The following is a 27226-nucleotide window of genomic DNA, read 5'->3' as shown; positions in this document are numbered from 1 at the left end:
TTCATTGCAGCCACATACAAACAGCATGATCACTTTGCTCGTTAATTCCTTCTTGCATCTAAGTGCGCTCCTCCTCTCACCTTTTCCCTTTGCTTGTTGGCTTCAGTGCACAACACTTCAGCTGTCTGTGACCAGACAAAAAAAACATTCCAAGTCAAACCTTCATATCATAACCGCTACACACAGGCTACATCGTTGTCACCATATTAGCTAATGTCAGTCAACATAGCTACTAGAACTCACACGTTAGTAAATCCGCTACAATCATGCAGTGCAATGTACAGTTAGCAAGCAGTTTAGCAGTTACACCGGCGGGCCCGGTGGCAATAAATTAATAAAACCAAAACGCTTACCTTGACTTGGAAAAGTTCCAGTGTTGGATAGCCATAGCCAGCTAGCTAACTTACCATCCCTCTCTGTTTGATCCAGGTGTTTGAGGCTAAACTAGCTAGCAGCATTCACTAGCTAAGTGAAAGTGAAAGTGAAAAAAATAAAAACAAAATATAGCTCTCTATCGCTCTCTCTTGCCTCTCCTTAATTTTTGAAGAAATTAATTTGTTCAAAACTGTTCAGTTATTGTCTTCGTCTCTCTTTGAGTCAATTACTCACCACATTTTATGCACTGCATTGCTAGCTAATTGTAGCTTATGCTTTCAGTACTAGATTCATTCTCTGATCCTTTGATTGGGTGGACAACATGTCAGTTCATGCTGCAAGAGCTCTGATAGGTTGGAGGACGTCCTCCGGAAGTTATCATAATTACTGTGTAAGTCTATGGAAGGGGGTAAGCTTTTGTACTGAAGGTTTTGTATTGAAGTCAATGTACCCAAAGGAGGACTGAAACTAGCTGCCCTCCAGCTACACCATGGTGATACCCTACAGAGTGCTGTTGTGGCTACTGTAGACTTTCATTGCAAAACAGTGTGTTTTAATCAATTATTTGGTGACATGGGAATATATTTAATAATGTTTTATTTAAAAATTCTAACTATAAGTTTCACTATTTAAAAAAAAAATGAAAAATTCACTGAGGAGGATGGTCCTCCCAAGTCTGTGTCCTTCATTCTGTGCATGGAGGAGAGGAGGAGAGAGCAGAGAGGAGGTGTGTGTGTGTGTGTGCGTGTGCGTGTGCGTGTGCGTGTGCGTGTGCGTGTGCGTGTGCGTGTGTGTATGTGTGTGTGAGGGATGGCAGTATGATGGAGTCCAGTGGTCTCCGAGGCGTGACAGTGGAGGAGTCAGGACAGAGGAGGAGATATGAGCTCTCTCCTAAATGATGCATGTCTTCCACGCTCTATTAGTAGGTAAACAGCACACTGCAGAGGGAAACGCTCCTCATCTGTCTGGCGCATGTGTGAACGTACACTCAGTGCCAGATACAGGGCTGTGCTGAGGAGGACTGTCACTGTCTCACATGTGGCACAATCCAGACAAAGACACAGACACGCACATATACACACACACAAGACACACATGATGAGGGATGGGTCACTCATGGGTCTTATCAGAGATCTTCACACTTCATCTATCCCCGCCACACCCTACTGTAAATGCACAGCCTGTCTGCCAGCCAATCACTTTCATTTGGTCTCATATATCAGTCATCTGATCATACCTTCCATTATTCCCTGTACCACCCTATGAAGGGAAGTAATTTTCCCCCAGTCAAGGCATTTGGTTCCACAGAGCCCAGAGGGAAGCAGTGTCCTCTGTTTTCTCTGATTGCTTCTCACAGAGCCAGGCATGTCTCCAATTAGCCTGTGTGTAAGTGCAGCTCATCCAAAAAAAAACGTATTCTTCTTCAGCCCCTTCTCAACCCAGAACTAACTATCACCAGACCGCTTCTCTTTCTGACTCAGCACTACCTCCCTCCACCACGTCAGCAGCAGCCACTGAGGGGAGAGGAGTGGGGACACCAATGTGACTGCAACCTGAGTCCCCTCATCCATCCAGCGGCCCCAGGTTTGAAGGGCTGGGTCTTAGAGGAAGAGCAAGAAGAGGGATTTTGGGAGGTCCTTGAAATGAGGGGTCATAAATGATGTCCTCACCACCTGTCCGTCCACCGCAGTCCAATGCTCTGTTGTGGTTGTCGGTCTGTCTGTGGTTTGGGATAAGGGAGTGTGGTGGTGGGGGGAGGTGTGGCCTGGGTTAGATAGCTCCTTCCTCAATCCCAGCCCATTGGACCAAAACACTTTGAGTCTTTCTCATGTGGTGTCGTAATATGTTTTTGCACTCTTATAGATGACAAATGTGCAACAAGACAATTAAGACTTCTGGGAGTACACAAAACCTCAAACAGATACTGCATATAAACAGAATGATACACAGCACCAACATAGCGACTGCTAGCATTGTTTACATGCTGGTTTCATACTAAACATTCTGCCTTGCAGCATCTGGACACAACTGCAGGAGGGAGGGAGAAAAGAGGAGAAGAGAAGAAGAGAAGAGGAGGAGGGAGATTTCATTCTGATTCATATCTGAGGCTGCCCAGGGCTTTAATAAAAATAATAAAGAGATACGTAAGAGAGAAAGAGAGACCTGGCAGTGTGGAGGATTGAGAGGCAGCCAGTACTGACACACTGCACAAGGAGAGAGAAAAGGGAAGGAGAGACACAGCAGACTAAAGGATAGAAAAGAAGAGGAATGATGATGTGAGAAGACAGGAGAGGAGAAGAGAGTGGAGAGACTGACACGGTAAGGCGAGGAGAGAGGTAGAAGAGAGATTAAAAGAAAAGAGGAGAGGTGGTATAGGAAATGAGTGGAGGTCCCTCTGTGAAAGAGATCCACAGATGGAGGGAGGGCAGTCCCATTGGGAGCCAGGCAGCGCAGGCCAGGTGAACTCATCAGGGCTGTACAGTACATTACCACCAGCCCCCTGGGAGCAGAGGCCATCCCCATCAATGCTGCCATTGTCTCAGACTCAACGACGTCAAAACACAGAGACATATACCTCATGGCCACAGGAAAGCTACAGTATGTGTTCTAACTACTACATGCCACTCACTACCTCTGAATGGTGCCTTGGTGGGTTGAGGGATGGTAATTGGTTTACACTCTGAGGGTTTGAGGGACAGCAGACAGGCCTAGTGAAACCTCTGATGACATCACTTAGGATGTAGAGCAGAGACAGTTGAGGGCTGCAGCACCATACCACACCATGACTGACCTCTACACCGCTAGCTACTCCTGAGAACTGAGGCTAACACAGGGGGATGAAGGGTGATGTCAGTAGCGGCACTGACCCCCCCCCAAAAAAAGAATAGGATAGTGGAGGGTTCTTTTTTAGATGTCAAAACCCTAGTTTCCCTTCCTCTTCCCCCTTTCTTCCCCCTTTCTTCCCCCTCCTATCTCCCTCTGCATCTCTCTGCCTCTTCCCATTGATAGTACTTTGCTGTGCAGGGCCCTGAACAGAGCTACAGAGTGCCTGTAGGTTTACGGGTCACTCATACAGCCCACACAGGCCCTGTTAAACTGCAGGGTGAGAGGAAATGCCTCTGATTTATTGGGGACAGAGGAGCGCATTGTGTCTGCCATGGGGCAGGACTGTGTGTGTGTGTGTGTGTGTGTGTGTGTGGGTGTGTGTGTGTGTGTGTGTGTGTGTGTGTGTGTGTGTGTGTGTTGTGTGTGTGTGTGTGTGTGTGTGTGTGTGTGTGTGTGTGTGTGTGTGTGTGTGTGTGTGTGTGTGTGTGTGTGTGTGTGTGTGTGTGTGTGTGTGTGTGTGTGTGTGTGTGTGTGTGTGTGCACACAGCTTCACTATTTTCATCCCTGCAGCCTTACAAGTTCTAGCATTGCCTTCTGGGTCCATTTCCCCAGAAGAAGAAGAAGCATGATTTTCAATAATTTACGCCCCCCTAGGGACTCAGAACGGAGGCCAGGGAAACCATAAATATACTGACCTGCATGCAGCACAAGGAATCTCAACACTCATCTGACCTGTGGCAATAGTTGGTTTCCTCGAAAATATACTTCGAAATAGTCTAAAACAACTCTTTACCATTACCACTCTAACAAATGAGCACACAAACATCAACAGAGGAGCACGACAGAGGGGCAAACAGAGGGAGAAAAATGCTTAATTTTCCCTGTTTGCTTTAGTTAATTGATGGCTGGTCACATTGGTAAAATGACTGGTGTCATTTTATAATGAATGGCTGTTGTGACTATTCCCCACTGAGTGGAGAAGCGAGGAGCAAGACGCTCCCACCTCTAATCTCATCTGGGGCCCTCAGCTCCCCTCGCCTCAGCTGTTTCCAATTTGGGCTTGGCACTTGTGCTGCTGTCGCTCGCCATTTACACGCCCATGAATCTCCGCACAGGCCTGTTTGCATTCTGCTGGGGGCATGCCTGTCTGTGTGTATGCATAGGATGCCTTTGTGGGTATGTGTGTCTGTGTAAATCAAGTCAGTGGAGGCTGCTGAGGGGAGGACGGCTCATAATAATGGCTGGAACGGAGCGAAATGAATGGCATCAAACCATGTGTTTGATGTGTTTGATACCATTCCACTCATTCCGTTCCAACCATTACCACAAACCCGTCCTTCCAAATTAAGGTGCCACCAACCTCCTGTGTTGTGAGTGTATCTGAACGTGCATGTGTGTGAAATGTGACGTGTGTGTCTATGTTTCCTTTTAAATAAATCAGTAAGCGTGTGTATGTATGTGTGTGTATGTTTTGGGGTCAAAAATGATTGACACCCTTGATAAAGATAAGCAATAATAATTCAAATACTGAGCTATATTGTATTCTCCCCAAAAATTGGATTTTCTTTATTTATACTCATACAACTGTTCAGAGAAAGAGATTTAGTTGAACAAGTAATAATAATTTTTCTCGAAAAGATAGGAGTCAAATTTATTGACACCCCTAAAGTTTCTTATAAATAAAGTAGTCAAAACATGCTAATCTCTCGCCATTACCAATAACAGGGGAGATTAGCAGGTTTTAGGGGTATGATCTTTGACCCTCTGTAACTTTCTCACTCATCATTATTAACACTCATTCAGGATGATCTGCAATCATGGTAGCATCCACATTAATGTAGAAAAATGTACAAGTGACTCTTAAATGACACAATACATTATTTACTATTCATTTTTATTGGGCACAACATCATCTGAAACACAACCAAAAGTAACTGCACACATGCATCAAAAGCTTGATGTAGTCATTGCGTGCTAGGAATATGGGACCAAATACTAAACTTTTGACTACTTTATTTAAAATAATCTTTAGGGGTGCTAATAATTTGGTCCCCTACCATTTTGAGAAGAAAAGTATTACTTAAGTAATTGTATTTGTATAAAATAATATAGTTTCCCAATTTGTTGAGCATGCGATACATAGCTCAGTATTTGAATTATTTATTTTATACAGTCATTATTGTTCATCTTTTTCAAGGGTGTCAATCATTTCAGACCCCACTGCATGTGTGAGTGTTCCAGTGGTTTTACAACCTGTTTATACAAACACAGGGATTGGGGGACCCAGGGTGTGTGGATGTGAGGAGGGAGAAGGACCACTTTAGGGTCAGCTCTGGAAAATGGTGGCTTTATGTTGGGTCAGCATATTTTGTTTTTGACAGCGCTCCTTTGTGTGGTCCAAGAGGAGTGGGAGTTGAGGTCGGCACTCAAAGAGAGGAACTGGCCTCGTGCAGGCCCCAAACCCGGGACCTCACACTAGGTCTTTCGATTTACAGCTACTAGAAACTGCAGCCATTAAAACAGCTAATCATGCTTAACAGCTGTATCCTTCACTATACAAATCCTCAACACCTCGCTCTCCCACCCACCCACACACACAAACACACCAGCACCCACATACTCCCACACTGCCCTTGCTAATGGCAAGCTGCAGCCCAGTGATGTTAAAAGCAAGGGGCTTAGAGTGTAGGCCTCTGATAAGCCACGCTGAGCTGTGAAAACACAGATTACAGTTCTGCGGCTTATTGCAGACGCCGCGCCTCTACCTCCCGGCCACGGCGTAATTACGGCCCAGAAACCGCAGCCTCAGCTTGGCTGAGAGACATTGATGGGGACTCTCCCGCAGAGCATCGACAACCTTGCTAATTCAGCAAAACCTCCTCCCTAATGTCTCAATGTGCTGCCTGCCTGCCTGCCTGCCTGCCGCCCCCTCCTGAGATACTCTGCTGTGGTGGTGAGTTGCTTTCAAGTGCCTCTCTCTATACATCAAGTACAATCCATGATATCAACTGGAGTCTCCCAGTGTCATCCTCACACTATATCCTCACATAACTCAGTCACAGCAGAGGACAAGGACAGTAGGCCAACTAACACACCTGACCTGAGAGAGACATGAATACTATCACAGTTTATATGTCAGAGAGACTGGGATCTCCATTTGATGCAGTATTTGATACTGTAGGCACACTGATGTGTTTGACAGCTAGATTGGATGTCATAGTCTAGCCTGTATGGAATATATTTGAAATTCTGTTATAATAAAATTGCTATCGAAATGGGGTTTACTTTTGATAGTGTTATTTGGAAGGGTGAAGGGATATCCCTGTCATCTGAAAGCTTATGAAAGTGTGTCCATCAAGCTCCATGTCCAGCAGTAAGACAATATCTCCCCAACCTCAAAGAAAACAATTAGGACCTAGTAATTACACCACTGGTCTGGAATTTGAGCCAATGATTGAGATTGGGGTGGGGGCCTGAGAAACAGAGAGCAATATGAGGGGTGGTTTAATACAGTGTTATCTTACTCCACATTGATTCTCTGACTGTTTTTCTGTTACCCGCCATGGTGTGATGTAATGTTTTGTTTTTGGAGCCCCTGGGCTGGATCATGGTGGAGCCAACAGGCCACAGATCTCATGGGAACCTCTGATTGGACGAGAGAGTCTCTCAGGTGCCAAAGTGACCTGAACCCGTCCAATAACATGCGCTCACTCATCCTGGGTTGGTGCACTCTGCTCCCAGGGTCATTGGGACTGGGGAAAACACATCAAGGGGCTCTAAACTAAAACAGAGATGTGTTATCTCTAGGTCAGACAGACCAGACAGTCAGTCAGAACCCCTAGTCAGCAGGCAGGGGAGCAGCAAGGGGGGGACCAAACTCCAAACCCCACAACAGGGTCAGAGAGTACACATATGTAATGGAACATAGGCTGAACTCAGAAAAGTGAGCGAAGGAAAACAACAATACTGAGCACTAAGATTACAGCCAGCGCCCTCACCGCTCTGCCTTTTCCTGAGTGAGGAGGTTTGCTATCATTCAATCTCACCTCTACTCTCATCCTCCCAGTCTGCCTGTTTGCTGTGGTGACGGATGCAGTAATGCTGACCAGCCCTGCGGGGGAGTCAGTTAGGGTAGTGGTGCAGTACAGAGGAGGTAGAGGTAGGGGAGGTAAAGTAAATGAGAGGATCATGCACATTTTCCACAGTCTGTGAGAGTCAGACAGCAAACAGGCAGCAGAGGGACAAGCACACAGCTTGTACTTGACCTCACACTCAATGAACCTGTGAGTGGCGCTCTAAATTTCCTTGACAACGCTATGTCAACAATTTGTGCTATCCTATCTCCAGTCATCCCCATGTCGCTGGTTTTTGCTCCCTAAGAAAGGGGATGAGGGGGCTGAGAGGAGGGGTATCAGATTGTGTGCTGTCAGGGGCCTCTCCTACAGAGCGCCGGAGGCCTGGATGCTATCCACGGTGCTTCAGCACAGCTCTCTCCGAATAGTAGCTGTCACTTCCACTCAGCGCTGCCTGTGATCTGAGCCACCAGGAAGGGCACTCTGATAAGTGCTTAATCCCCCCCCCCCCCCCCCCGCCCTCCAGTCAAACCCCCACCACAGCCCTCTATGACAACCAGAGGGAATCTCCCACAGCACATAATTGGATAATTATGTTGACAGTGTGTGTGTGTGTGTGTGTGTGTGTGTGTGTGTGTGTGTGTGTGTGTGTGTGTGTGTGTGTGTGTGTGTGTGTGTGTGTGTGTGTGTGTGTGTGTGTGTGTGTGTGTGTGTGTGTGTGTGTGTGTATCTCGGTAGCCTGTTTTCATCCATGCACATATGGGTGTTTTTGAGTGTCTTGTACCCTGTATCCGAGTATGTGTTACATGTGCACACCTTGTGTCAACATGTGTAAATGGTGTGCTGGTGGGAAAAGTGGAGTAATTTCTCCCAAAAGACGCCCCCTTACAGCACCCAGCAGCAGGCAGCGGGCCCCTGGGAGGCCCCAGAGAAACTGTTAGCTCACCTGGGAGGAGTGGGCTGGTTGGAGAGGGAAACTGCAGTCCCATGTCAACACCACTGAGAACTCAATGTTTTAACATAGTAATCTGTGTCACAAAGCTCAACGATTTACAGTTCCACCCAGAACACTAACAGTCCCAAGTCCTGGGACAAACAGTCACTCCACCCTGTACCCTGGTCAAGGCTGAGACAGGGGGCCAGCCAGGACCAAGGGAAATCATTAGGCTCTGTTCTGTTCTGGGTGAGAGGGGTGAGGAGAGGTGTGTGTGGGGGCGTGGTCGCATGGACGGGGGGAGCTACTGGAGTTGAAATGATCAGAAGAGCAATAACAGAGAGTTAGCATGGTATAGGATGACAACATACTTGCAGCTGGACTATATAATTCTAAACCACAAAAAATAATTGACCTTATGTGCTTCAATGACTGTGAAGTTGGACACGTAAAAACCTAGAAGATTAATAAAATGGAGGCTGTTGGCTCTGCCCTGAGATCCTGATGTGAGGTTTTCACAAGACCATTGGAGAGTGAGAATGTTTTGTTATGATGCAGGCAAACAGAGGGGTATCCTAGTGGAAAGAACCAAACATTTTAGTCATATTACTCATATATTCGTTCGGAGGAACTCCTAGGAGACTAACACAGTGGGGAACTGGGAATACTGGATAACACAGAGAACGGTAGAGACTGAGAGGTGTGCTGATGGAAATGGGGAATAGAACAAAGACCTAGATACATTATTGAACTTCAGATAAGTCAGAAAAGATAACTTGGAGAAAGGGATGAGAAAAAAAGAGAGAGAAATTAGAGAGATATCAAACCAGAGTGAGAGAACGTTAACCAAACGACAGAGTGAAAAGAGAAGTGAGAGTGTGGAGAGACGGAGGAAGTGGGAGGGGAGAGCCAAGGCATCCTGGCAGCTGTCTGGTCGTCACGGTTTCCCCCTCCACCCCACGGCTGAGGGGCTGGCTCCAGCTCAGAGCCGCGTCAGAACCAGGCTCCAGGCCACCAGGACTACACATCCACATGATTAACTACCTCAGCCCTTAATCACTCTCACATCCTGGGGTCTCTCTCTCTCTCTTCTCACCAAAACCTTATGTCCTCATTGTTCTGCTTTTCAGTTGGGAGCACTGCCAGTCAAGCAGAGGAGCGCAGAGAGAGAGAAGGAGAGAAAGAGAGAGAGAGAGAGAGAGAGAGAGAGAGAGAGAGAGAGAGAGAGAGAGAGAGAGTACACAGTGGCAGAATACCTGACCACTGTGACTGACCCAAACTTAAGGAAAGCTTTGACTATGTACAGACTCAGTGAGCATAGCCTTGCTATTGAGAAAGGCCGCCGTAGGCAGACATGGCTCTCAAGAGAAGACAGGCTATGTGCTCACTGCCCACAAAATGAGGTGGAAACTGAGCTGCACTTCCTAACCTCCTGCCCAATGTATGACCATATTAGAGAGACATATTTCCCTCAGATTACACAGATCCACAAAGAATTCGAAAACAAATCCAATTTTGATAAACTCCCATATCTACTGGGTGAAATTCCACAGTGTGCCATCACAGCAGCAAGATTTGTGACCTGTTGCCACAAGAAAAGGGCAACCAGTGAAGAACAAACACCATTGTAAATACAACCCATATTTATGTTTATTTATTTTAACTTGTGTGCTTTAACCATTTGTACATTGTTACAACACTGTATATATATAATATGACATTTGTAATGTCTTTATTGTTTTGAAACTTCTGTATGTGTAATGTTTACTGTTAATTTTTATTGTTTATTTCACTTTTGTATATTATCTACCTCACTTGCTTTGGCAATGTTAACACATGTTTCCCATGCCAATAAAGCCCCTTGAATTGAATTGAATTGAATTGAGAGAGAGAGAGAGAGAGAGAGAGAGAGAGAGAGAGAGAGAGAGAGAAAATGAGATGCAGAGAGGTGAGAGAAAGACACTACAGGGACCAGAAATGAGAGAAGTACAGAGACATGCTCAACTGGAGAAGATCTGAGAAGTCTGTAAGTGCATAAATCCCTCTGTTGCCCTCTTACCTTCTTCACATGCGGTACCGCTGTAGCCTGGACAGCACATCCACTCCAGAGAGGTGACGGCACGGTACACCACCTTATAGGAGGGTCTGACCACTGTCCGGTAGCTGAGGAACACACACGCACAGGCCAATGTCACAAACAGGGTAAGGAGGAACCAGTTCCTCTGATCGTGTGGCTCATTCTTCAAGCTGTAGATGTAGGGTGTGTTCATGAGGTTTCGACATGCTGTGTTTTGGGTTAGAGAGACTCACCTGCCCCCTGTGCATCCCTGTGGCCAACGACATGTCTGGTAGACACGCTGCATGGTTGTCCCATTCTGCACCTGGCATGTCACTGTCTTAGTGACCGTGTGGGGACACCAGTTCCTGAGAGAGAGTGGCGAGAGGGAGGAGAGAGAGAGGGAGAGAGAGAGAGGGAGAGAGAGAGAGAGAGAGAGAGAGAGAGAGAGAGAGAGAGAGAGAGAGAGAGAGAGAGAGAGAGAGAGAGAGAGAGAGAGAGAGAGAGAGGGGGAGAGAGAGAGAGAGAGAGAGAGAGAGAGAGAGAGAGAGAGAGAGAGAGAGAGAGAGAGAGAGAGAGAGAGAGAGAGGGGGGGGGGGGGGACAGAGCAGGTTTAGCACACGCACTCAAAGTCAACAAGACAAAAGGGAAGGTAAATGTTCAGTTCTCCTCCACACCTGTTCTACAAAACTACAAGCAACAGGTGGTCATATCATTATCTGATTAAACACCCACACACCCACAATATATTTATCTCTCTCACACACACATACAGTACCAGTCAAGAGTTTGGACAAACCTACTCATTCAAGGGTTTTTCTTAATTTTTTACGATTTTCTACAGTGTAAAATAATAGTGAAGACATGAACACTATGAAATAACACATATGGAATCATGTAGTATGCCAAAATAGTTTTAAACAAATAAAAATATGTGTTTGATTCTTCAAAGTAGCCACCCTTTGCCTTGATGACAGCTTTGCACACTCTTGACATTCTCTCAACCAGCTTCATGAGGTAGGAATGCATTTCAATTAACAGGTGTGCCTTGTTAGAAGTTAAGTTTGTGGAGTTTCTTTCCTTCTTAATGCGTTTGAGCCAATCAGTTGTGTTGTGACAAGGTAGGGATGGTATACAGAAGATAGTCCTATTTGGTAAAAGACCAACTCCATATTATGGCAAGAACAGCTCAAATAAGCAAAGAGAAACGACAGTCCATCATTACTTTAAGACATGAATGTCAGTCAATCCAGAACATTTTTAAAACTTTGAAAGTTACTTCAAGTGCAGTCGCAAAAACCATCAAGCGCTATGATGAAACTGGCTCTCATGAGGACCGCCACAGGAACGGAAGACCCAGAGTTACATCTGCTGCAGAGGATAAGTTCATTAGAGTTACCAGCCTCAGAAAGCACCTCACAGAATTCAAGTAACAGAGGAGACTGCGTGAATCAGACCTTCATGGTCGAATTTCTGCAAAGAAACTACTACTAAAGGACACCAAGATGAAGAAGAGACTTGCTTGGGCCAAGAAACATGATCAATGGACATTAGACAGGTGGAAATCTGTCCTTTGGTCTGATGAGTCCAAATTTAAGATTTTGATTCCAACCGCCGTGTCTTTGTGAGACGGAGAGTAGGTGAACGGATGATCTCTGCATGTGTGGTTCCGACCGTGAAGCATGGAGGAGGAGGTGTGATGGTGTGGGGGTGCTTTGCTGGTGACACTGTCAGTGATTTATTTAGAAATCAAGGTACACTTAAACAGCATGGCTACCACAGCATTCTACAGAAATACGCCATCCTATCTGGTTTGCGCTTAGTGGGACTATCATTTGTTTTTCAACAGGACAATGACCCAACACACCTCCAGGATGTGTAAGGGCTATTTGACCAAGAAGGAGAGTGATGGAGTGCTGCATCAGATGACATGGCATCCACAATCACCCAACCTCAACCCAATTGAGATGGTTTGGGATGAGTTGGACCTCAGAGTGAAGGAAAAGCAGCCAAAAAATGCTCAGCATATGTGGGAACTCCTTCCAGACTGTTGGAAAAGCATTCCAGGTGAAGCTGGTTGAGAGAATGCCAAGAGTGTGCAAAGCTGTCATCAAGGCAAAGGGTGGCTACTTTGAAGAATCTCAAATATAAAATATATTTGAATTTGTTTAACACTTTTTTGGTTACTACATGATTCCATATGTGTTATTTCATTGTTTTGATTTCTTCACTATTATTCTACAATGTAGAAAATAGTAAAAATAACAAAAAACCCTTGAATGAGTATTTGTGTCCAAACTTTTGACTGGTACTGTATGTACGTACACATATGCACACAAAGTGAAATTAGCCATACCCTCGCTCTCCATAAGCCTAAATCTACTCATCCCGGGGGTTTTGAGTCTTTCCTCTCATTCTCCCCCCTTTCTTTTCAAAGTCCTTTATGGTGTTTACACAAGTTCAATTGGCCGTGAGACTTGCAGGACTGCATTGTAGGCTGTGTTGACATTGCAGTCTTTCCCTTATCAATACACATCCGCTGGCTTTCCCCCCCTGGGTCTCTTGAGAGGCAGAGCCACTGAGGGGGAACAGGGGGGGGGGGGTCCCACACATTAGAGTGAGTTTCAAACACAGGTTAATAGTAAGTCATAGGCCCACTCCCTCACAGGTCAATATCAGATACAGAAGCCCTCATTGGTCAGAGTGTGTCTTTTAAGAAGTTAAACACCAAAGCTTTACATTTACCTCTCAGTTTTTATGTAGCCTCTATAAAGGCTCTGTATACATACTGTCACTACATAAAGCTCTCACAACTAATGAAGGTCTTGGTTTTTAGATTTATTTTGGACCACATGCAGCCAAAGACATAGAGTCAGTGGAGTAGTGTACTAGTTAACCTGAAGCAGGTCTTGTCCATGTTAGTCAGCCAGGACCATATCTGTTTGCCTGTGCTGTGCTGTGTAGAGGAGAAATCTGAGCCTGATTAGGAGAGGAGCTATGGGATGGTTTCAATCACTGCATTATTGGTCGGAAGAAAATGCTAACAAGGGAAACAATGCTCACCATCTCTCGATGGTATTCATTAAACATGTCCGACATAGAGCAAGAATTAAAAGCCACCGGCAACACAGACCGGATGAGGGACAAAACAAAACACACATAAAAAATGTTTTCTAACTGTTTTATAAACCAGAGTGAGAGCAAACTGAGGAGAACCTAAAGGAGTTTATGATACAAACCCTGCAAAACCCAGACGAGACAAAGTCCTATTGATATGTGTTTGGATGTACTTCTCATCCCTCAAGTCGACAACCGTAAATCAAGGAAACATGGAGCGACACAGAGAGAAATCTACACGGAGGCTATTAGAGCCAACATGTGTTAGCAGTCTTTTGTTAACAACAAAGTGTACAAATACCATGATCACCCTCATATGGCTTGGGCTGAGAAGAAGGCAGAACATGGAAAAAAATTACCATATCCCCATCTGTTTAGAATATGAACACAGAACAGCAGAGGAGTCTCTGTGTACTTCATAGTAATACTATGATTTGATTATTATATTACTAGTGTCATGATGTTTGCATATGTGGCAGGTTGTTTAAACCAATGACTGTGTGTAACTACTATATATACAGTGGGGAGAACAAGTATTTGATACACTGCCGATTTTGCAGGTTTTCCTACTTACAAAGCATGTAGAGGTCTGTAATTTTCCAGAAGGAAAACCATCTTTGCAGCATTCCATCAATCAGGCCTTTATAGTAGAGTGACCAGACGGAAGCCACTCCTCAGTAAAAGGCACATAACAGCCCGCTTGGAGTTTGCCAAAAGGCACCTAAAGACTCTCAGACCATGAGAAACAAGATTCTCTGATCTGATAAAACCAAGATTGAACTCTTTGGCCTGAATGCCAAGCGTCACTTCTGGAGGAAACCTGGCACCATCCCTACGGTGAAGCATGGTGGTTGCAGCATCATGTTGTTGGATGTTTTTCAGCAGGGGGACTGGGAGACTAGTCAGGATCGAGACAAAGATGAACAGAGCAAAGTACAGAGAGATCCTTGATGAAAACCTGCTCCAGAGCGCTCAGGAACTCAGACTGGGGCGAAGGTTCACCTTCCAACAGGGCAACGACCCTAAGCACACAGCCAAGACAACGCAGCAGTGGCTTCGGGACAAGTCTCTGAATGTCCAAATTCAGGCCCAGCCAGAGCCTGGATTTGAACCTGATCGAACATCTCTTGAGAGACCTGATGTGCAACAATGCTCCGCATCCAAGCTGGCAGAGCTTTAGAGAATCTTCAGAGAAGAATGGGAGAAACTCCCCAAATACAGCTATGCCAAGCTTGTAGTGTCATACCCAAGAAGACTCGAGGCTGTAGTCGCTGCCAAAGGTGCTTCAACAAAGTATTGAGTAAAGGGTCTGAATACTTATGTAAATGTAATATTTCTGGTTTTTTTTATTACAAATTAGCTAAACATTTATAAAATCTGTAGAAAGAGGAGGAAGGGAAGCGCTACTAAGGTACACTATAGTATATTTTGGTAGATAGAAGGTGCTCTTTGGTAAAAGGTGTAAATTGGTCATCAAAAAGAAAGGAGGACCAAGGCACTCTTCATATAAATAAAAAGTTTCGGCTGCATGGCCTTCGTCTCTGTACTCCCTGACGAAGGCCATGCAGCCGAAACGCGTCGGTTTTTAAACAACTTTGTTTCTATTGAACATGCCATACTAATAAAGGCATTTTAATTAATTATATGAAGAGTGCCTTGGTCCTCCTTTCTTTTTGATGATTTATAAAATCTGTTTTTGTTTAGTCATTATGGGGTATTGTCTGTAGATTTATGAGGGGGAAAAGCAATTTAATACATTTTAGAATAAGGCTGTAATGTAACAAAATGTGGAGAAGGCACTGTATATACAAAAGTATGTGGACACCCCTTCAAATGAATGGATACAGCTATTTCAGACACACCCGTCGCTGACAGGTATATAGAATCGGGCACATAGCCATGCAATCTCCATAGACAAACATTGGCAGTAGAATGGCCTTACTGAAGAGCTCAGTGACTTTTAACGTGGCACCGTCATAGGATGCCACCTTTCCAACAAGTCAGTTCGTCAAATGTCTGATCTGCTAGAGCTGTCACGGTCAACTGTAGGGGCTGTTATTGTAAAGTGGAAAGGTATAGGAGCAATAACAGCTCAGCTGAGAAGTGATAGGCCACACGGGACCGCCGAGGGCTGAAGTGCGTAGCTCATAAAAATCGTCTGTCCTCGGTTGCAACACTCACTACCGAGTTCCAAACTGCCTCTGGAAGCAACGTCAGCACAAGAACTGTTTGTCGGGAGCTTCATAAAAAACATGAGCTGGTGCACACCTAGAGAAAATTATTTAGTGTAGAGGTGCTGATTTACGGCGAATAAACTGTAAGCTATAAAAACACACTCCTTATGTATCAACTCCCAGCAATTTATTGGGTAAAACACCAACATTTTGGCATCACTGTGCCTTCTTCAGGGTGGAAGGAGCTTCATGAAATGGGTTTCCATGGCCGAGCAGCTGCACACAACCCTAAGATCACCATGCGCAATACCAAGCGTTGGCTGGAGTGGTGTAAAGCTCACCGCCATTGGACTCTGGAGCAGTAGAAACATGTTCTCTGGAGTGCTTAATCGCGCTTCACCATCTGGCAGTCCGACGGACAAATTTGGGTTTGACGGATGCCAGGAGAACGCTACCAGCCCGAATGCATAGTGCCAAGTGTTAAGTTTTGTGGAGGAGGAATAATGGTCTGGGGCTGTTTTTCGTGGTTCGGGCTAGGCCCCTTAGTTCCAGTGAAGGAAATCTTAACGCTACAGCATACAATGACATTCTAGACGATTCTGTGCTTCCAACTTTGTGGCAACAGTTTGGGGAATGCCCTTTCCTGTTTTAGCATGACAATACGCCGTGCACAAAGCGAGGTCCATACAGAAATGGTTTGTCGAGATCGCTGTGGAAGAACTTGACTGGCCTGCACAGAGCCCTGACCTCAACCTCATAGAACACCTTCGGGATGAATTGACCTCAATAATGCCATTGTGGCTGAATAGAAGCAAGTACCTGCAGCAATGTTCCAACATCTAGTGGAAAGCCTTCCCAGAAGAGTGGAGGCTGTAATAGCAGCAAAGGGGAACCAACTCCATTTTAATGCCCATACATTTGGAATGAGATGTTCGACGAGCATGTGTCCACATACTTTTGGTCATGTAGTGTGTGTATGTGAGAAAGAGTGTGTGCGTGTACCAAGCTGAGCAGCCCTAAAGCAGCCTACAGTAACGACTCCTACATGTTGTAGTGCCTGCACAGTGCACACAAGCTCCTACTAGAGCCATATAATCTAGAGAACCTTTCCCACTTTAACACTGTATGAGCCTCCATAAAGGGTAAAGGGGTTGTTGGGATGGGTCCCTGTTCCCTTCCCCCTCCATGGCCTGCAGAACCAACAGATAACCTTCTGAAGCCTCAGAAAAAGAGAGAGAGAAGAGAAGAGAAGAGAAGAGAAGAGAAGAAGAGAAGAGGAGAGAGAATATGAAGAGAGAGAGAGGAGAGAGAGAGAAGATGAAGAGAGAAAGAGAGAGAGGAGAGAGAAAAGAGAAGATGAAGAGAGAGAGAGAGAGAGAGAGAGAGAGAGAGAGAGAGAGAGAGAGAAGATGAAGAGCTGCGCTTCAGGGGAGGCCAGACCTCTAACCGTCCCTCCAACAGTTCAGAATTAGCCAGGGGAGGTGGTTTATCCCTTGATATCCCTCAATTAGATTTTCTTGTTCCTAGGACTTAGCTATTCTATCACACAACAAATCAAATCAAACTTTGTCACATGCGCTGAAAACAACATGTGTAGACCTTACCGTGTAATGCTTACTTACAAGCCCTTAACCAACAGTGCAGTTCAAGAAAGAGTTAAGAAATAGTCCGTAAATGTAAATAGTCAGGTGGCCATTTGATTAATTGTTCAGCAGTCTTACGGCTTGGGGGTAGAAGCTGTTAAGGAGCCTTTTGGTCCTAGACTTGGCGCTCCAGTACCACTTGCCATGCGGTAGAAGAGAAAACGGTCTATGACTTGGGTGACTGGAGTCTATGACAATTTTTTGGGCTTTCCTCTGACACCGCCTAGTATATACTGTAGGTCCTGGATGGCAGCAAGCTTGGCCCCAGTGATGTACTGGGCTTTACGCACTACCCTCTGTAGTGCCTTATGGTCAGGATGCTCTCGATAGTGCAGCTGTAGAACTTTTTGAGGATCTGGGGACCCATGCCAAATCTTTTCAGAGTGCTGAGGGGGAAAAGGTGTTGTCGTGCCCTCTACACGACTTTCTTGGTGTGTTTGGACCATGATATATCGTTGGTGATGTGGACACCAATGAACTTGAAACTCTCAACCTGCTCCACTACCAGCAGCATACCACCCTGCATACCACTGCTGGTTTGCTTCTGAAGCTAAGCAGGGCTGGTCCTGGTCAGTCCCTGGATGGGAGACCAGATGCTGCTGGAAGTGGTGTTGGAGGGCCAGTAGGAGGCACTCTTTCCTCTGGTCTAAAAAATATCCCAATACCCCAGGGCAGTGATTGTGTGCTGTCTTTCGGATGGGTGTCCTGACTCTCTGAGGTCATTAAAGATCCCATGGCACTTATTGTAGGCGTAAGGGTGTTAACCCTGGTGTCCAGGCTAAATTCCCAATCTGACCGTCACCTAATAATCCTCAGTTTACAATTGGCTCATTCATCCCCTGTAACTATTCACCAGGTTGTTGCTGTAAATGAGAATGTGTTCTCAGTCAATTTACCTGTTACAATAACAGATAAATAAAACTACAGTCCTGTTGATGTTAATGGGGGCCTGTTCAGCCTGCCTTTTCCTGTGGTCCACGATCAGCTCCTTTGTCTTGCTCACATTGAGGGAGAGGTTGTTGTCCCGGCACCACACTGCCAGGTCTCTGACCTCCTCCCTATAGGCTGTCTCATTGTTGTCAGTGATCAGGCCTACCACTGTTGTGTCGTCAGCAAACTTAATGATGGTGTTGGAGATGTGTTAGGCCACGCAGTCGTGGGGGAACAGGGAGTACAGGAGGGGACTAAGCACACACCCCTGAGGGGCTCCCCGTGTTGAGGATCAGCGTGGCTGACGTGTTGTTGCCTACCCTTACCACAATCAACAGAAATGGGGATTCCTGCTATTCCTGCTGCGCACCACAATGATCTGTACACTACCCTGACAGCATTGGATCTGGATCAAAAGAAAAGCAGGTTACACAGTTTAAACCACTAACCTTGTATGAGGAATATTACCATGACTGATAGCACGGATTAGATCTCAACAGGACTGGGAATTAGCCAGATTAATTCATCCAGTGGATAATAGAAGAGAGAAATTCCATGTTAACAGAATTATGCTTTGACTCTGTTTTTTTTTATTTTTATGTCTGCCAAACAGAAACCATTGATTTCAACGTTTAACAAACCATACAACTCTATGCACAAGGACTACTTTTAACAATTTTCACTGGAAAATGTACAAAACTAATTTAGTGGAAGAACTGTGCAGATGCAAAATTTGTTAACAGAATTCTGGTAAAATCTCCCTCCGGTTTTTATACGACCACGTTTTCCATAAACTCTGTTAACTGTCTTCTCAGAATTAAGATTCAAAGATGTCTACAGAAGGAATCGGGTGTCAGCTATGACATGGCACACACATAGAAAAAAGGGTTATTCGGCTGTCCCCATAGGGGAACCCATTTTGGTTCCATGTAGAATCCTTTTTGGTTTCAAGTATAACCCTTTTGGGTTCCATGTAGAACCCTCTGTAGAAAGGATTCTACATGGAACCAAAAAGGGTTTTTCAAAGGATTATCCCACGGGGACAGCCGAAGAACCCTTAAAGGATGTAGATAGCACCTTATATTTTGGTCATTGGTCCCTGATCTGTACTACACAGAAATACATAATTATGGATATGAATGTCATTCTCCTCATGTTTCACAAGTTTGGACATCACAGTGCAGTACAATACAGCACAGCAGAGCAGAGTAGAGTAGAGTTCAGTACAGTGCAGTACAATACAGCACAGCAGAGCAGAGTAGGGTAGAGTTCAGTACAGTGCAGTGCAATACAGCACAGCAGAGTAGAGTAGGGTAGAGTTCAGTACAGTGCAGTGCAATACAGCACAGCAGAGTAGAGTAGAGTTCAGTACAGTGCAGTACAATACAGCACAGCAGAGTAGAGTAGGGTAGAGTTCAGTACAGTGCAGTGCAATACAGCACAGCAGAGTAGAGTTCAGTACAGTGCAGTGCTATACAGCACAGCACAGCAGAGTAGAGTAGAGGTCAGTACAGTGCAGTGCAATACAGCACAGCAGAGTAGAGTAGAGTTCAGTACAGTGCAGTGCTATACAGCACAGCAGAGTAGAGTAGGGTAGAGTTCAGTACAGTGCAGTACAATACAGTATAGTAAATTTATACTGTACTCTACTATAATACTCTACTTTTTTTTTTACTGTACTGTGCTGCATTACACTGTTCTACTTCTCAACATCCATGGACGTCCGGTGTCGGTTGGTGCTCAGTGGGTGAGGATGCTGGTGAAAGTTAATGGAAAGAGAGGGGGCTCATGGGTAGGCGTCACTAAGAGCTGGGAGAGAGAGCGGGAGAGACAGAAACAGAGACAGAGAGAGAAAGGGGCAAAGGGAGAGAGAGAGAGAGGGAGAGAGAGAGGGGGGGGGGGGTTGTCCAGACTAAGACTGTTTTAACATTCTTGGTTTGACCATCAGACACAGAAAGAGCAATAAAACCGTTATGAGCTGATCATAACAGTACACCAGTGGAAAGGAGGACAGTAGCAGGTGATCCAACTGGTTTGTGACTATTATGATTTCCCATTGTAGCCAGTTCAGTTGCAGTTATTCTGTTACTGCTTTTTTGGTAATGCCCAAGATGAGCCTGCCTATGTGTGAGAGAAATTGCCCACATCCTCCCCACTAAAAAGGGGATCAGACACTGTGATTGTTCCCAGCTTTGATCCACCATGGGCCCACGGGCTCACCAATAGAGTCTGCTGAGCAGAGGTAACACCACCTAAGACCATTATCCCCTGCTACAACATGGCTCCCATGTCATTTCTACTACTCAGCTGGAATCGCAGCAGTCTGCAGTAAGGCTCCCACAAATAATGACTTTATTTGATAGGAGAGACAACTTTGTTTCTATAGAGACTCACTATAGCTTGTGTTATCCATTGCAAAAGTACCACAGTGAAAAACAGATTACAGCTGAAGTAGTTTTTATAGAGACTCAGTATACTGTAGCTTGTGCTATCATAGTGAAACATTACAGCTGAACTAGTGGGGTGTAGTGGGGAGTTGGGGGACTGCATCTCACATTAGGGACACAGGTGTTGGTTTTACCTAATAGTTCCACTCTCAACTGCGAAGTGTAAAACTTCCCCAGGGTTGAGATGTCCCCTGGTTACAAGGTGTGAAACCCAACAGCACGGCTGTGTTTAACTGGCACTGGCACCAGGCAGGCAGGCCCACTGTGAGTATCAAGTCTCTCTGCAAACACCTCAGACTCCCTCCCTCCTTCCTTCCTTCACTCCCGATGCTGGACCAAAACCAAGTAAATCACAAGGCACAACGAGCCCTGAAACTGATCACAGCCAATGTTCAGAGGGAAAAAGGAAATCTAAATGCTTAAGGGAGAGAAAGATCACAGCTTTGGCCCAACAATGAATTAATAAAACTGACAGAGCTCATGAAATTGTCACGACGACAAGCTTCTACTCTTCAAGGTGAGCAGCGCTGCTGTCCTCTCACTGCAGTGTGCCTGAGGACTTCTGTTCACACAGGAAGGCTCCTCCAAGACCATGCAGATCTATATGCAGTTAGGTAAGAGCACTAGTCATTGTAAGAGACAAACAACAACAGAGAGAGAGATAGAGCGAGAGAGAAGATAGAAACAGAGATAGAGAGAGGAATAACCCTCTGAGACACAGAGAGAGTAGAGGAGGGCAGACAGGCAGGCTCACAGAGGACAGAGGAAGGCCAGGTTAGGGTGAATAACATCCAGGTGCATTCCCCACTGAGCTTCCTGTTTCAGTCCCTCTCCCTCTCAATAACTCTCTTCATCTGGGACATATTTGAAAAATCCCAGCCCCCCTTCTCACCCTCTTTCTCCAGCCCAATGCTGTGGGAGGAGGGTAGAACATAAAAAAATGACATTTAGTATGATAAAAATCTCAAGGAATTCCTCTAGATTTCTTGCTGTGGGAAAAGCTCTTGTCGAGAACAAACGACAAAAGACAGATGTGGCAGACGGCCAGACGAGAAGCGATGAGGAGGTGGAGGAGAGGAGGCGGCAGAGGTCACACAAGGAAGCCCTCAGTGGAACAGACAAGGTGTAGAGGATAGACCAATTAGGATGCACTGTGGGTCCCAGGGGATAGGGAAAAGGGTGCAACAAAAGAGAGATATTCAGTGACATTATTGAAGAGAGACGGATCAAACATTCCTGGAGTTCAAATCTGGAGCTGGAGAGAACGAGAGTGAGCTTCTAACTGGGATAGACCACGAAATACATTATTTTGCACAAAGACAGAGGGAAAGTTAAAGGACTGATTTTAATAAAGGACATGAGAGAATAGAACACAGAGTTAGATAAAGAGTGTATTTTGTTTACAACAAAAATAGAGAGAGAGAAAAAAATACAAAGATAAATAAAGCCAAAAAAGAACATGAAAGAGCATATAAGTACCAGTAGTATAGTGTGTTGGTGGTCGTCACTGCTCTGTGGGTTGAAATACTGCAGCGGTGTAGAAGAGGTGTTGAATGAGAGTTTCTTGGGGGATATTAGGGGTGTCCCATTGTGCTGCAATTTTAGTCAGGATCAAAGGACATGTCAGGGGCCAATCAGGCCATAGTGAATGAGAGGAGGGGGCCAAAGCCCTCTAAGCAGAGCCGGGCAAAAGGGCTCTCCATACCTGATAAACGTCCCCGCTCTGGGTCAGTGATCTCCTAATGAAAACACCTACACATCATCAAAGCACCAGAGTGAGGCCTTGAAGGGGTTGTGGAGGACAAGTGGTTTTCACACAGCAGCAGTTACAGTGAGCCTGAATGGACCCTCGTCTCATCCAGCTGTGACCAAGACAACAGGTTGGAGTTAATCAAATCAAATCCAACTTTATTTGTCACCTGCGCCGAATACAACATGTGTAGACCTTACCGTGAAATGCTTACTTACAAGCCCTTAACCAACAGTGCAATTCAAGAAAATGTTATGAAAATATTTACCAAATAAATGTAAGTAAAAAATAATAAAAAGTAACACAATAAAATAACAATAACGAGGCTATATACAGGGGGCACCGGTACCAAGTCAATGTGCAGGGTACAGGTTAGTTGAGGTAATTTGTACATGGAGGTAGGGGTGAAGTGACTATGCATAGACAATAAACAGCGAGTAGTAGCAGTGTAAAAAACAAATGGAAGGAAGGGAGAGGGGTGTCAATGTAAATAATCCGGTGGCCATATGATTCATTGTTCAGCAGTCTTATGGCTTCGGGGTAGAAGCTGTTAAGGAGCCTTTTGGTCCTAGACTTGGCGCTCCGGTACTGCTTGCAGTGCGGGAGCAGAGAAAACTGTCTATGACTTGTGTGAGTCTTTGACAATTTTTTGGCTTTCCTATGACAGCTGTGATGTTTGAATGAATGTGTAGGTGGGAGTGTGTGACACTCTTTGATATGGATGACCAAGCTGTGTGTGTGTGTGTGTGTGTGTGTGTGTGTGTGTGTGTGTGTGTGTGTGTGTGTGCGTGTGCGTGTGCGTGTGCGTGTGTGTGTGTGTGTGTGTGTGTGTAACTGTCAGCTCCTCTGTTGGGGGTAGTGCAGGAGAATGCGGTGGTGATGGGTCAGGCTCTAGAGGTCCCACAGTGAGAGGTCTGTGTGGCAGTCAGACCATGACTCCCCCTCCTCAGGCTGGCAGCACAGGAAATAGCTGGACTGTTCCACAAAATGAGTACCTTTTGCATCACTTTGATATTTAAAAGTAGAAATTGTGCACCAATATTGAATTGGAAAAATACTTATTTTAAATGAATAAAGTGCACTTTATCATTCAGATTTTTTATATGAATAAATACTTTTTCCCGTGCACCCTCAATGACTTCTAGAAACATTTGAACCCACTTAGCCCCAACATTTGCCAACATTTTCACCATCATTGTAAAGCCCTAGTTATTTTGTTGCTGTGACAAAGTCATTTCTGAATATTATTATTTATTTAAGGTGATTAGTGATTCACTCATTTTAATATGGTGAAACTGTTCCTTAAAAAAAAGAGTGACAAAAAGAAACCTTGAAGATCTAATAGTCAAATCATAGTGGAAAAGCAGCCCACTGGGCACACACTGGTTGAACCAATGTTGTTTACACGTCATTTCAATGAAATGATGTTGAACCAAAGTGGAATAGACGTTAAATAGGCGTTTCTGCCCAGTGGGAGGTGAAGTTTCCATTCCCCCGTCACAAGGAGATTTGTGGCTGATTTAAGATGAAATTGTCAACCTTGTTACAGTCAACACTGTTAGTTTATTTGGCACATAATACCCACTTACTATAGTCATTTAAAAAAATGTAACCTCGAGATGGGAAAATTAAATCAAACGTTTTTTAGGACCAAGTTAAACTTCTCAAGAAGCACTGAATTAGTGGAATGACCCAGCTGCTGTCTTATCCCTTAACTATGCTTGGCTTCAATAGCCCTCATTTAGGCCAATGGTGAAAAGACCCTGCTGCATTGCCTCTATTGTAAGAATGGTTTACTCAAAGTATTTTTTTTATACTGTAATGGCCCTGTGATTTATTACAAGCTCTGGCTTGTGTCATGTATGTGCTGCTTATTGTATTGATGGCATTTTCGTCTGGTTGATGTCATGTGCCTGTTTGTCTTTTATTTCACTTTTATTTTATTTATGCAAGTCAGTTAAGAACAAAATCTTATTTTACAATGACGGGTTACCCCGGCCAAACCCTCCCCTAACCCAGACGATGCTGGGCCAATTGTGCGCCGCCCTATGGGACTCCCGATCCCAGTCAGTAGTGATCCAGCCATAATCAAACCAGGGCCTGCAGTGACAACTCTAGCATTGGGATGCAGTGCCTTAGACCACTGCGCCACTCAGGAGCCCTGATACTGATGTGTTGATGCTGCTGTCTTACTCAAAGTCTCTCTTGAAAAATAGATTTTTATCTCATCGAGATTACCCTGGTCAAATAAAGGTTAAATAAATAACATTTCTAGGTTGCCCGGGATGCTGGTCTGAATCTAGCACTAAGTATGTTTGACTAGAGACTTTTTTCAGTCATTGTTATCTCTTGACCAATAGTCATTATCTCTTGACCACCCCTACCATTATTAAAATCAATTTTTATCTCTCTCAGTACCTCTGTCATCAAGACTTTGTTCAATGCTTTGTATGTGGACAAAGGAATGTTACAGTGCTCCTACTACGGCCATGTGAGAGGAGAGGACAGTCCTCCGTCCTACACGGAACTAAACGGTAATGCCCCCAAATGGTCTTGTTGACACACACCATAAACATGCCTGTCTACATGACGCAGCCTAGACAGACAGCAGCCCAGATGAAGTAGAACTGCAGCTGCATGTGTTTAGTAAACATGTCCACCAACCACCGCACATGAGTGACAGAGAGAGACTCAGGGTGGAGGAGTAAACGCAGCGGACCAAGGCCAGGACCTTTCTGCACCACCTGGACACTTCCCAGGGACACTACACTCATCATCAGGATCCTCCACCCACTCCCCTCTCCTCTCCCCCATCAACCCCCCATCGCTCAGAACCCGAGAGAGTAAATATTAGTGTGATGGGGAACTTGATCACATCCACATTGGCTGGCTGGCCTCTGTGAAAAACACTAGCTTTGTCCAAAAGGGAAGCGAGGGGGCTGGTGTTTTCCACTCTGTGTTTAGTCTGAGGGCTTTGCTCACAGAACTACCCTCATCAACAACCCTGCTGTTATACGGAACCCTCACCTCTGAGGATCACAGGGGAGGAACACACAGAGGGAGAACATCAAAACAATCCAACAGAAAGAGAGATGACTAAACACAGATCTGACCATTTCACACAATATAGTAGTATATTTGTGCAACAAACGATAAAGAGTAGCTTTTTCACCTGTTATTCAGCAGATCCACTTTATTACAACATAAAACAGACCAGCGTTTTCCATCCACTACCCATTCCAGTTCAAGAGCTCCCCTCTGTTTGCTGAGAGACCCATACAAGGGGGATTTATAGAGGCAGATGAGAGGGTTGAGTTGGTGGTTTGTACCTGTCTTTATGGATGTGTGTGGGGCTTAGTGGAAGATCCTCAGAGGACTGAGGACTGAGTCTGGTCAGATGAGGAGCTCCCTGACAGCTGAGAGGCAGCAGATGTTGGAAAGGAAGAGAACTGCTGCCGGCCAGACCAGAGCACAGTTTAGAGACAGCATTGCTCTCACAGGACAGGAGCCAATAGGCCACACAGAGCGACAGTGGGCAGGCCAATGAGGACGGGAGAGCACTGCACACAGTGCGCAATGTGCTGCCTGGACAGGAAAAAGGAAACCCAGTGTCAAGTAGACAATGAGACCTGCTAGATGGATAGGATAGGGTTGGGAAGAGTCATTGTTGGTTGCTTAAATAGGCAGAAAAAAGGGGTCTTTGAGGTCCTCAAAAGATGGATAGGTATTGATAACAATAGGAGGTTAGTTATAAGTTTATCTGAAAAAATAAATAAAGACAACTAAAATGAATTGAAAATAGACTTTTTAATTTGTGACATTAAATGTTGCCTAATCTATGAATGTTTCAAATTGTGAATATGTATTGTGAATGGTATGGATCCTAAAGCAGATCGTTTTGTCTGAAAGGATGCTTCAAAGACACAGACCCTTTGAGTGAGTCTTTGACAGGTTTGTTTTATTGGGCCTTATTAAGATCTAGCCTACTGTACAAGCCTAGTAATCATCATTTCCATAAAAGGTTATAGGCTCTAATACACAAAATTAGAAGATGCACAACAATAAACGATAAGGCATTAATCCATACCTTTTTTGATAAATAGAGGTTCGAGACGCTGCAGAAGACTCTCTGTTGAGCTGTGTCCCAGTTGAATATTTGTAAAGACCCGTCCTCCAGGTTCCGTGCGCTGCAGAAGTCAGCCACAGCAGCAGCACAATCCAACTGAAACTTTTTCGGGAAAGCGCGGACACGCAGTCGGGTTGACACGCTCCCATTTCCGCGGCGTCAAAAAAGCACAGGCTGAAGAGTTCCTAAAAAAGTGAGCTAGTGAGTGGATTTCTTTCCAGTTCGAGAAAAAAATATACCTAAAAGTCCAGGTTTTCGCTTCACGGAGAGAGAGCGCATCCCTTCATCAACCAAATACATAAAATACAAATATCAACTACACCTTTACCGTTATAATAGCAAAAAAGAACATGGCTTCATTTTAAATATCACGAAAAGAAAGGTAAAAATGACAGGCCGAAAACAAAAATATTCAAACATTCACCGACTTTGCAGAAAGTTCCCCACATGCCCTAATCTATTTGCAGTGTTCCGAAGCAACCAGACGAAATAGGTAGGCTAATGTGACTGGCCGGTCTCTTTTCTTTTCACTATCAGCACTCCCTCCCTCCGTCTGTGCGTACTGTAGCCTATCTCAAGTCGAGCTACTCACAATGGAAATAAATTAGTCTCCTTCAGTCTTTTAAAAGCACAGCCCGCAGTCTTTTACCCTGCCCATTCTCTATTTCAACATTTCACCGCAAACAAGGCACGTTTAAAAACAGATTCCCTTTAAGCGTCTTTCGTCATTATCAACACTGAACTATCCCGGAGTGATTTATGTCATATTCCTAAT

At 44.9% G+C, this 27226-nt stretch overlaps 1 protein-coding gene across 4 annotated transcripts in view; it reads right to left on the bottom strand.

Moving 5' to 3' along the window:
* The window catches only part of LOC139576716 (EMI domain-containing protein 1-like), a 73869-nt gene extending 46643 nt beyond the window's left edge, over positions 1-27226 (bottom strand). For 2 of the 4 annotated variants that reach the window (XM_071403080.1, XM_071403082.1), the window contains exons 1-3: positions 26413-27226; positions 10519-10632; positions 10268-10371 (exon numbers count right to left, since the gene is read on the bottom strand). In XM_071403080.1, the coding sequence (XP_071259181.1) occupies positions 10268-10371; positions 10519-10632; positions 26413-26600 (406 nt within the window). In that variant the 5' untranslated portion in view covers positions 26601-27226. The remainder of the gene's footprint in view (positions 1-10267; positions 10372-10518; positions 10633-26412) is intronic. The other 2 variants (XM_071403079.1, XM_071403081.1) reach the window with 2 other exon arrangements.

Source organism: Salvelinus alpinus, chromosome 5 (genome assembly GCF_045679555.1).
Source record: "Salvelinus alpinus chromosome 5, SLU_Salpinus.1, whole genome shotgun sequence".
In the NCBI taxonomy this organism is placed as follows: Eukaryota; Metazoa; Chordata; class Actinopteri; order Salmoniformes; family Salmonidae; genus Salvelinus; species Salvelinus alpinus.
The sequence above is the reverse complement of the archived record's forward strand: the minus strand, read 5'-3'. Positions and strand labels throughout refer to the sequence as shown.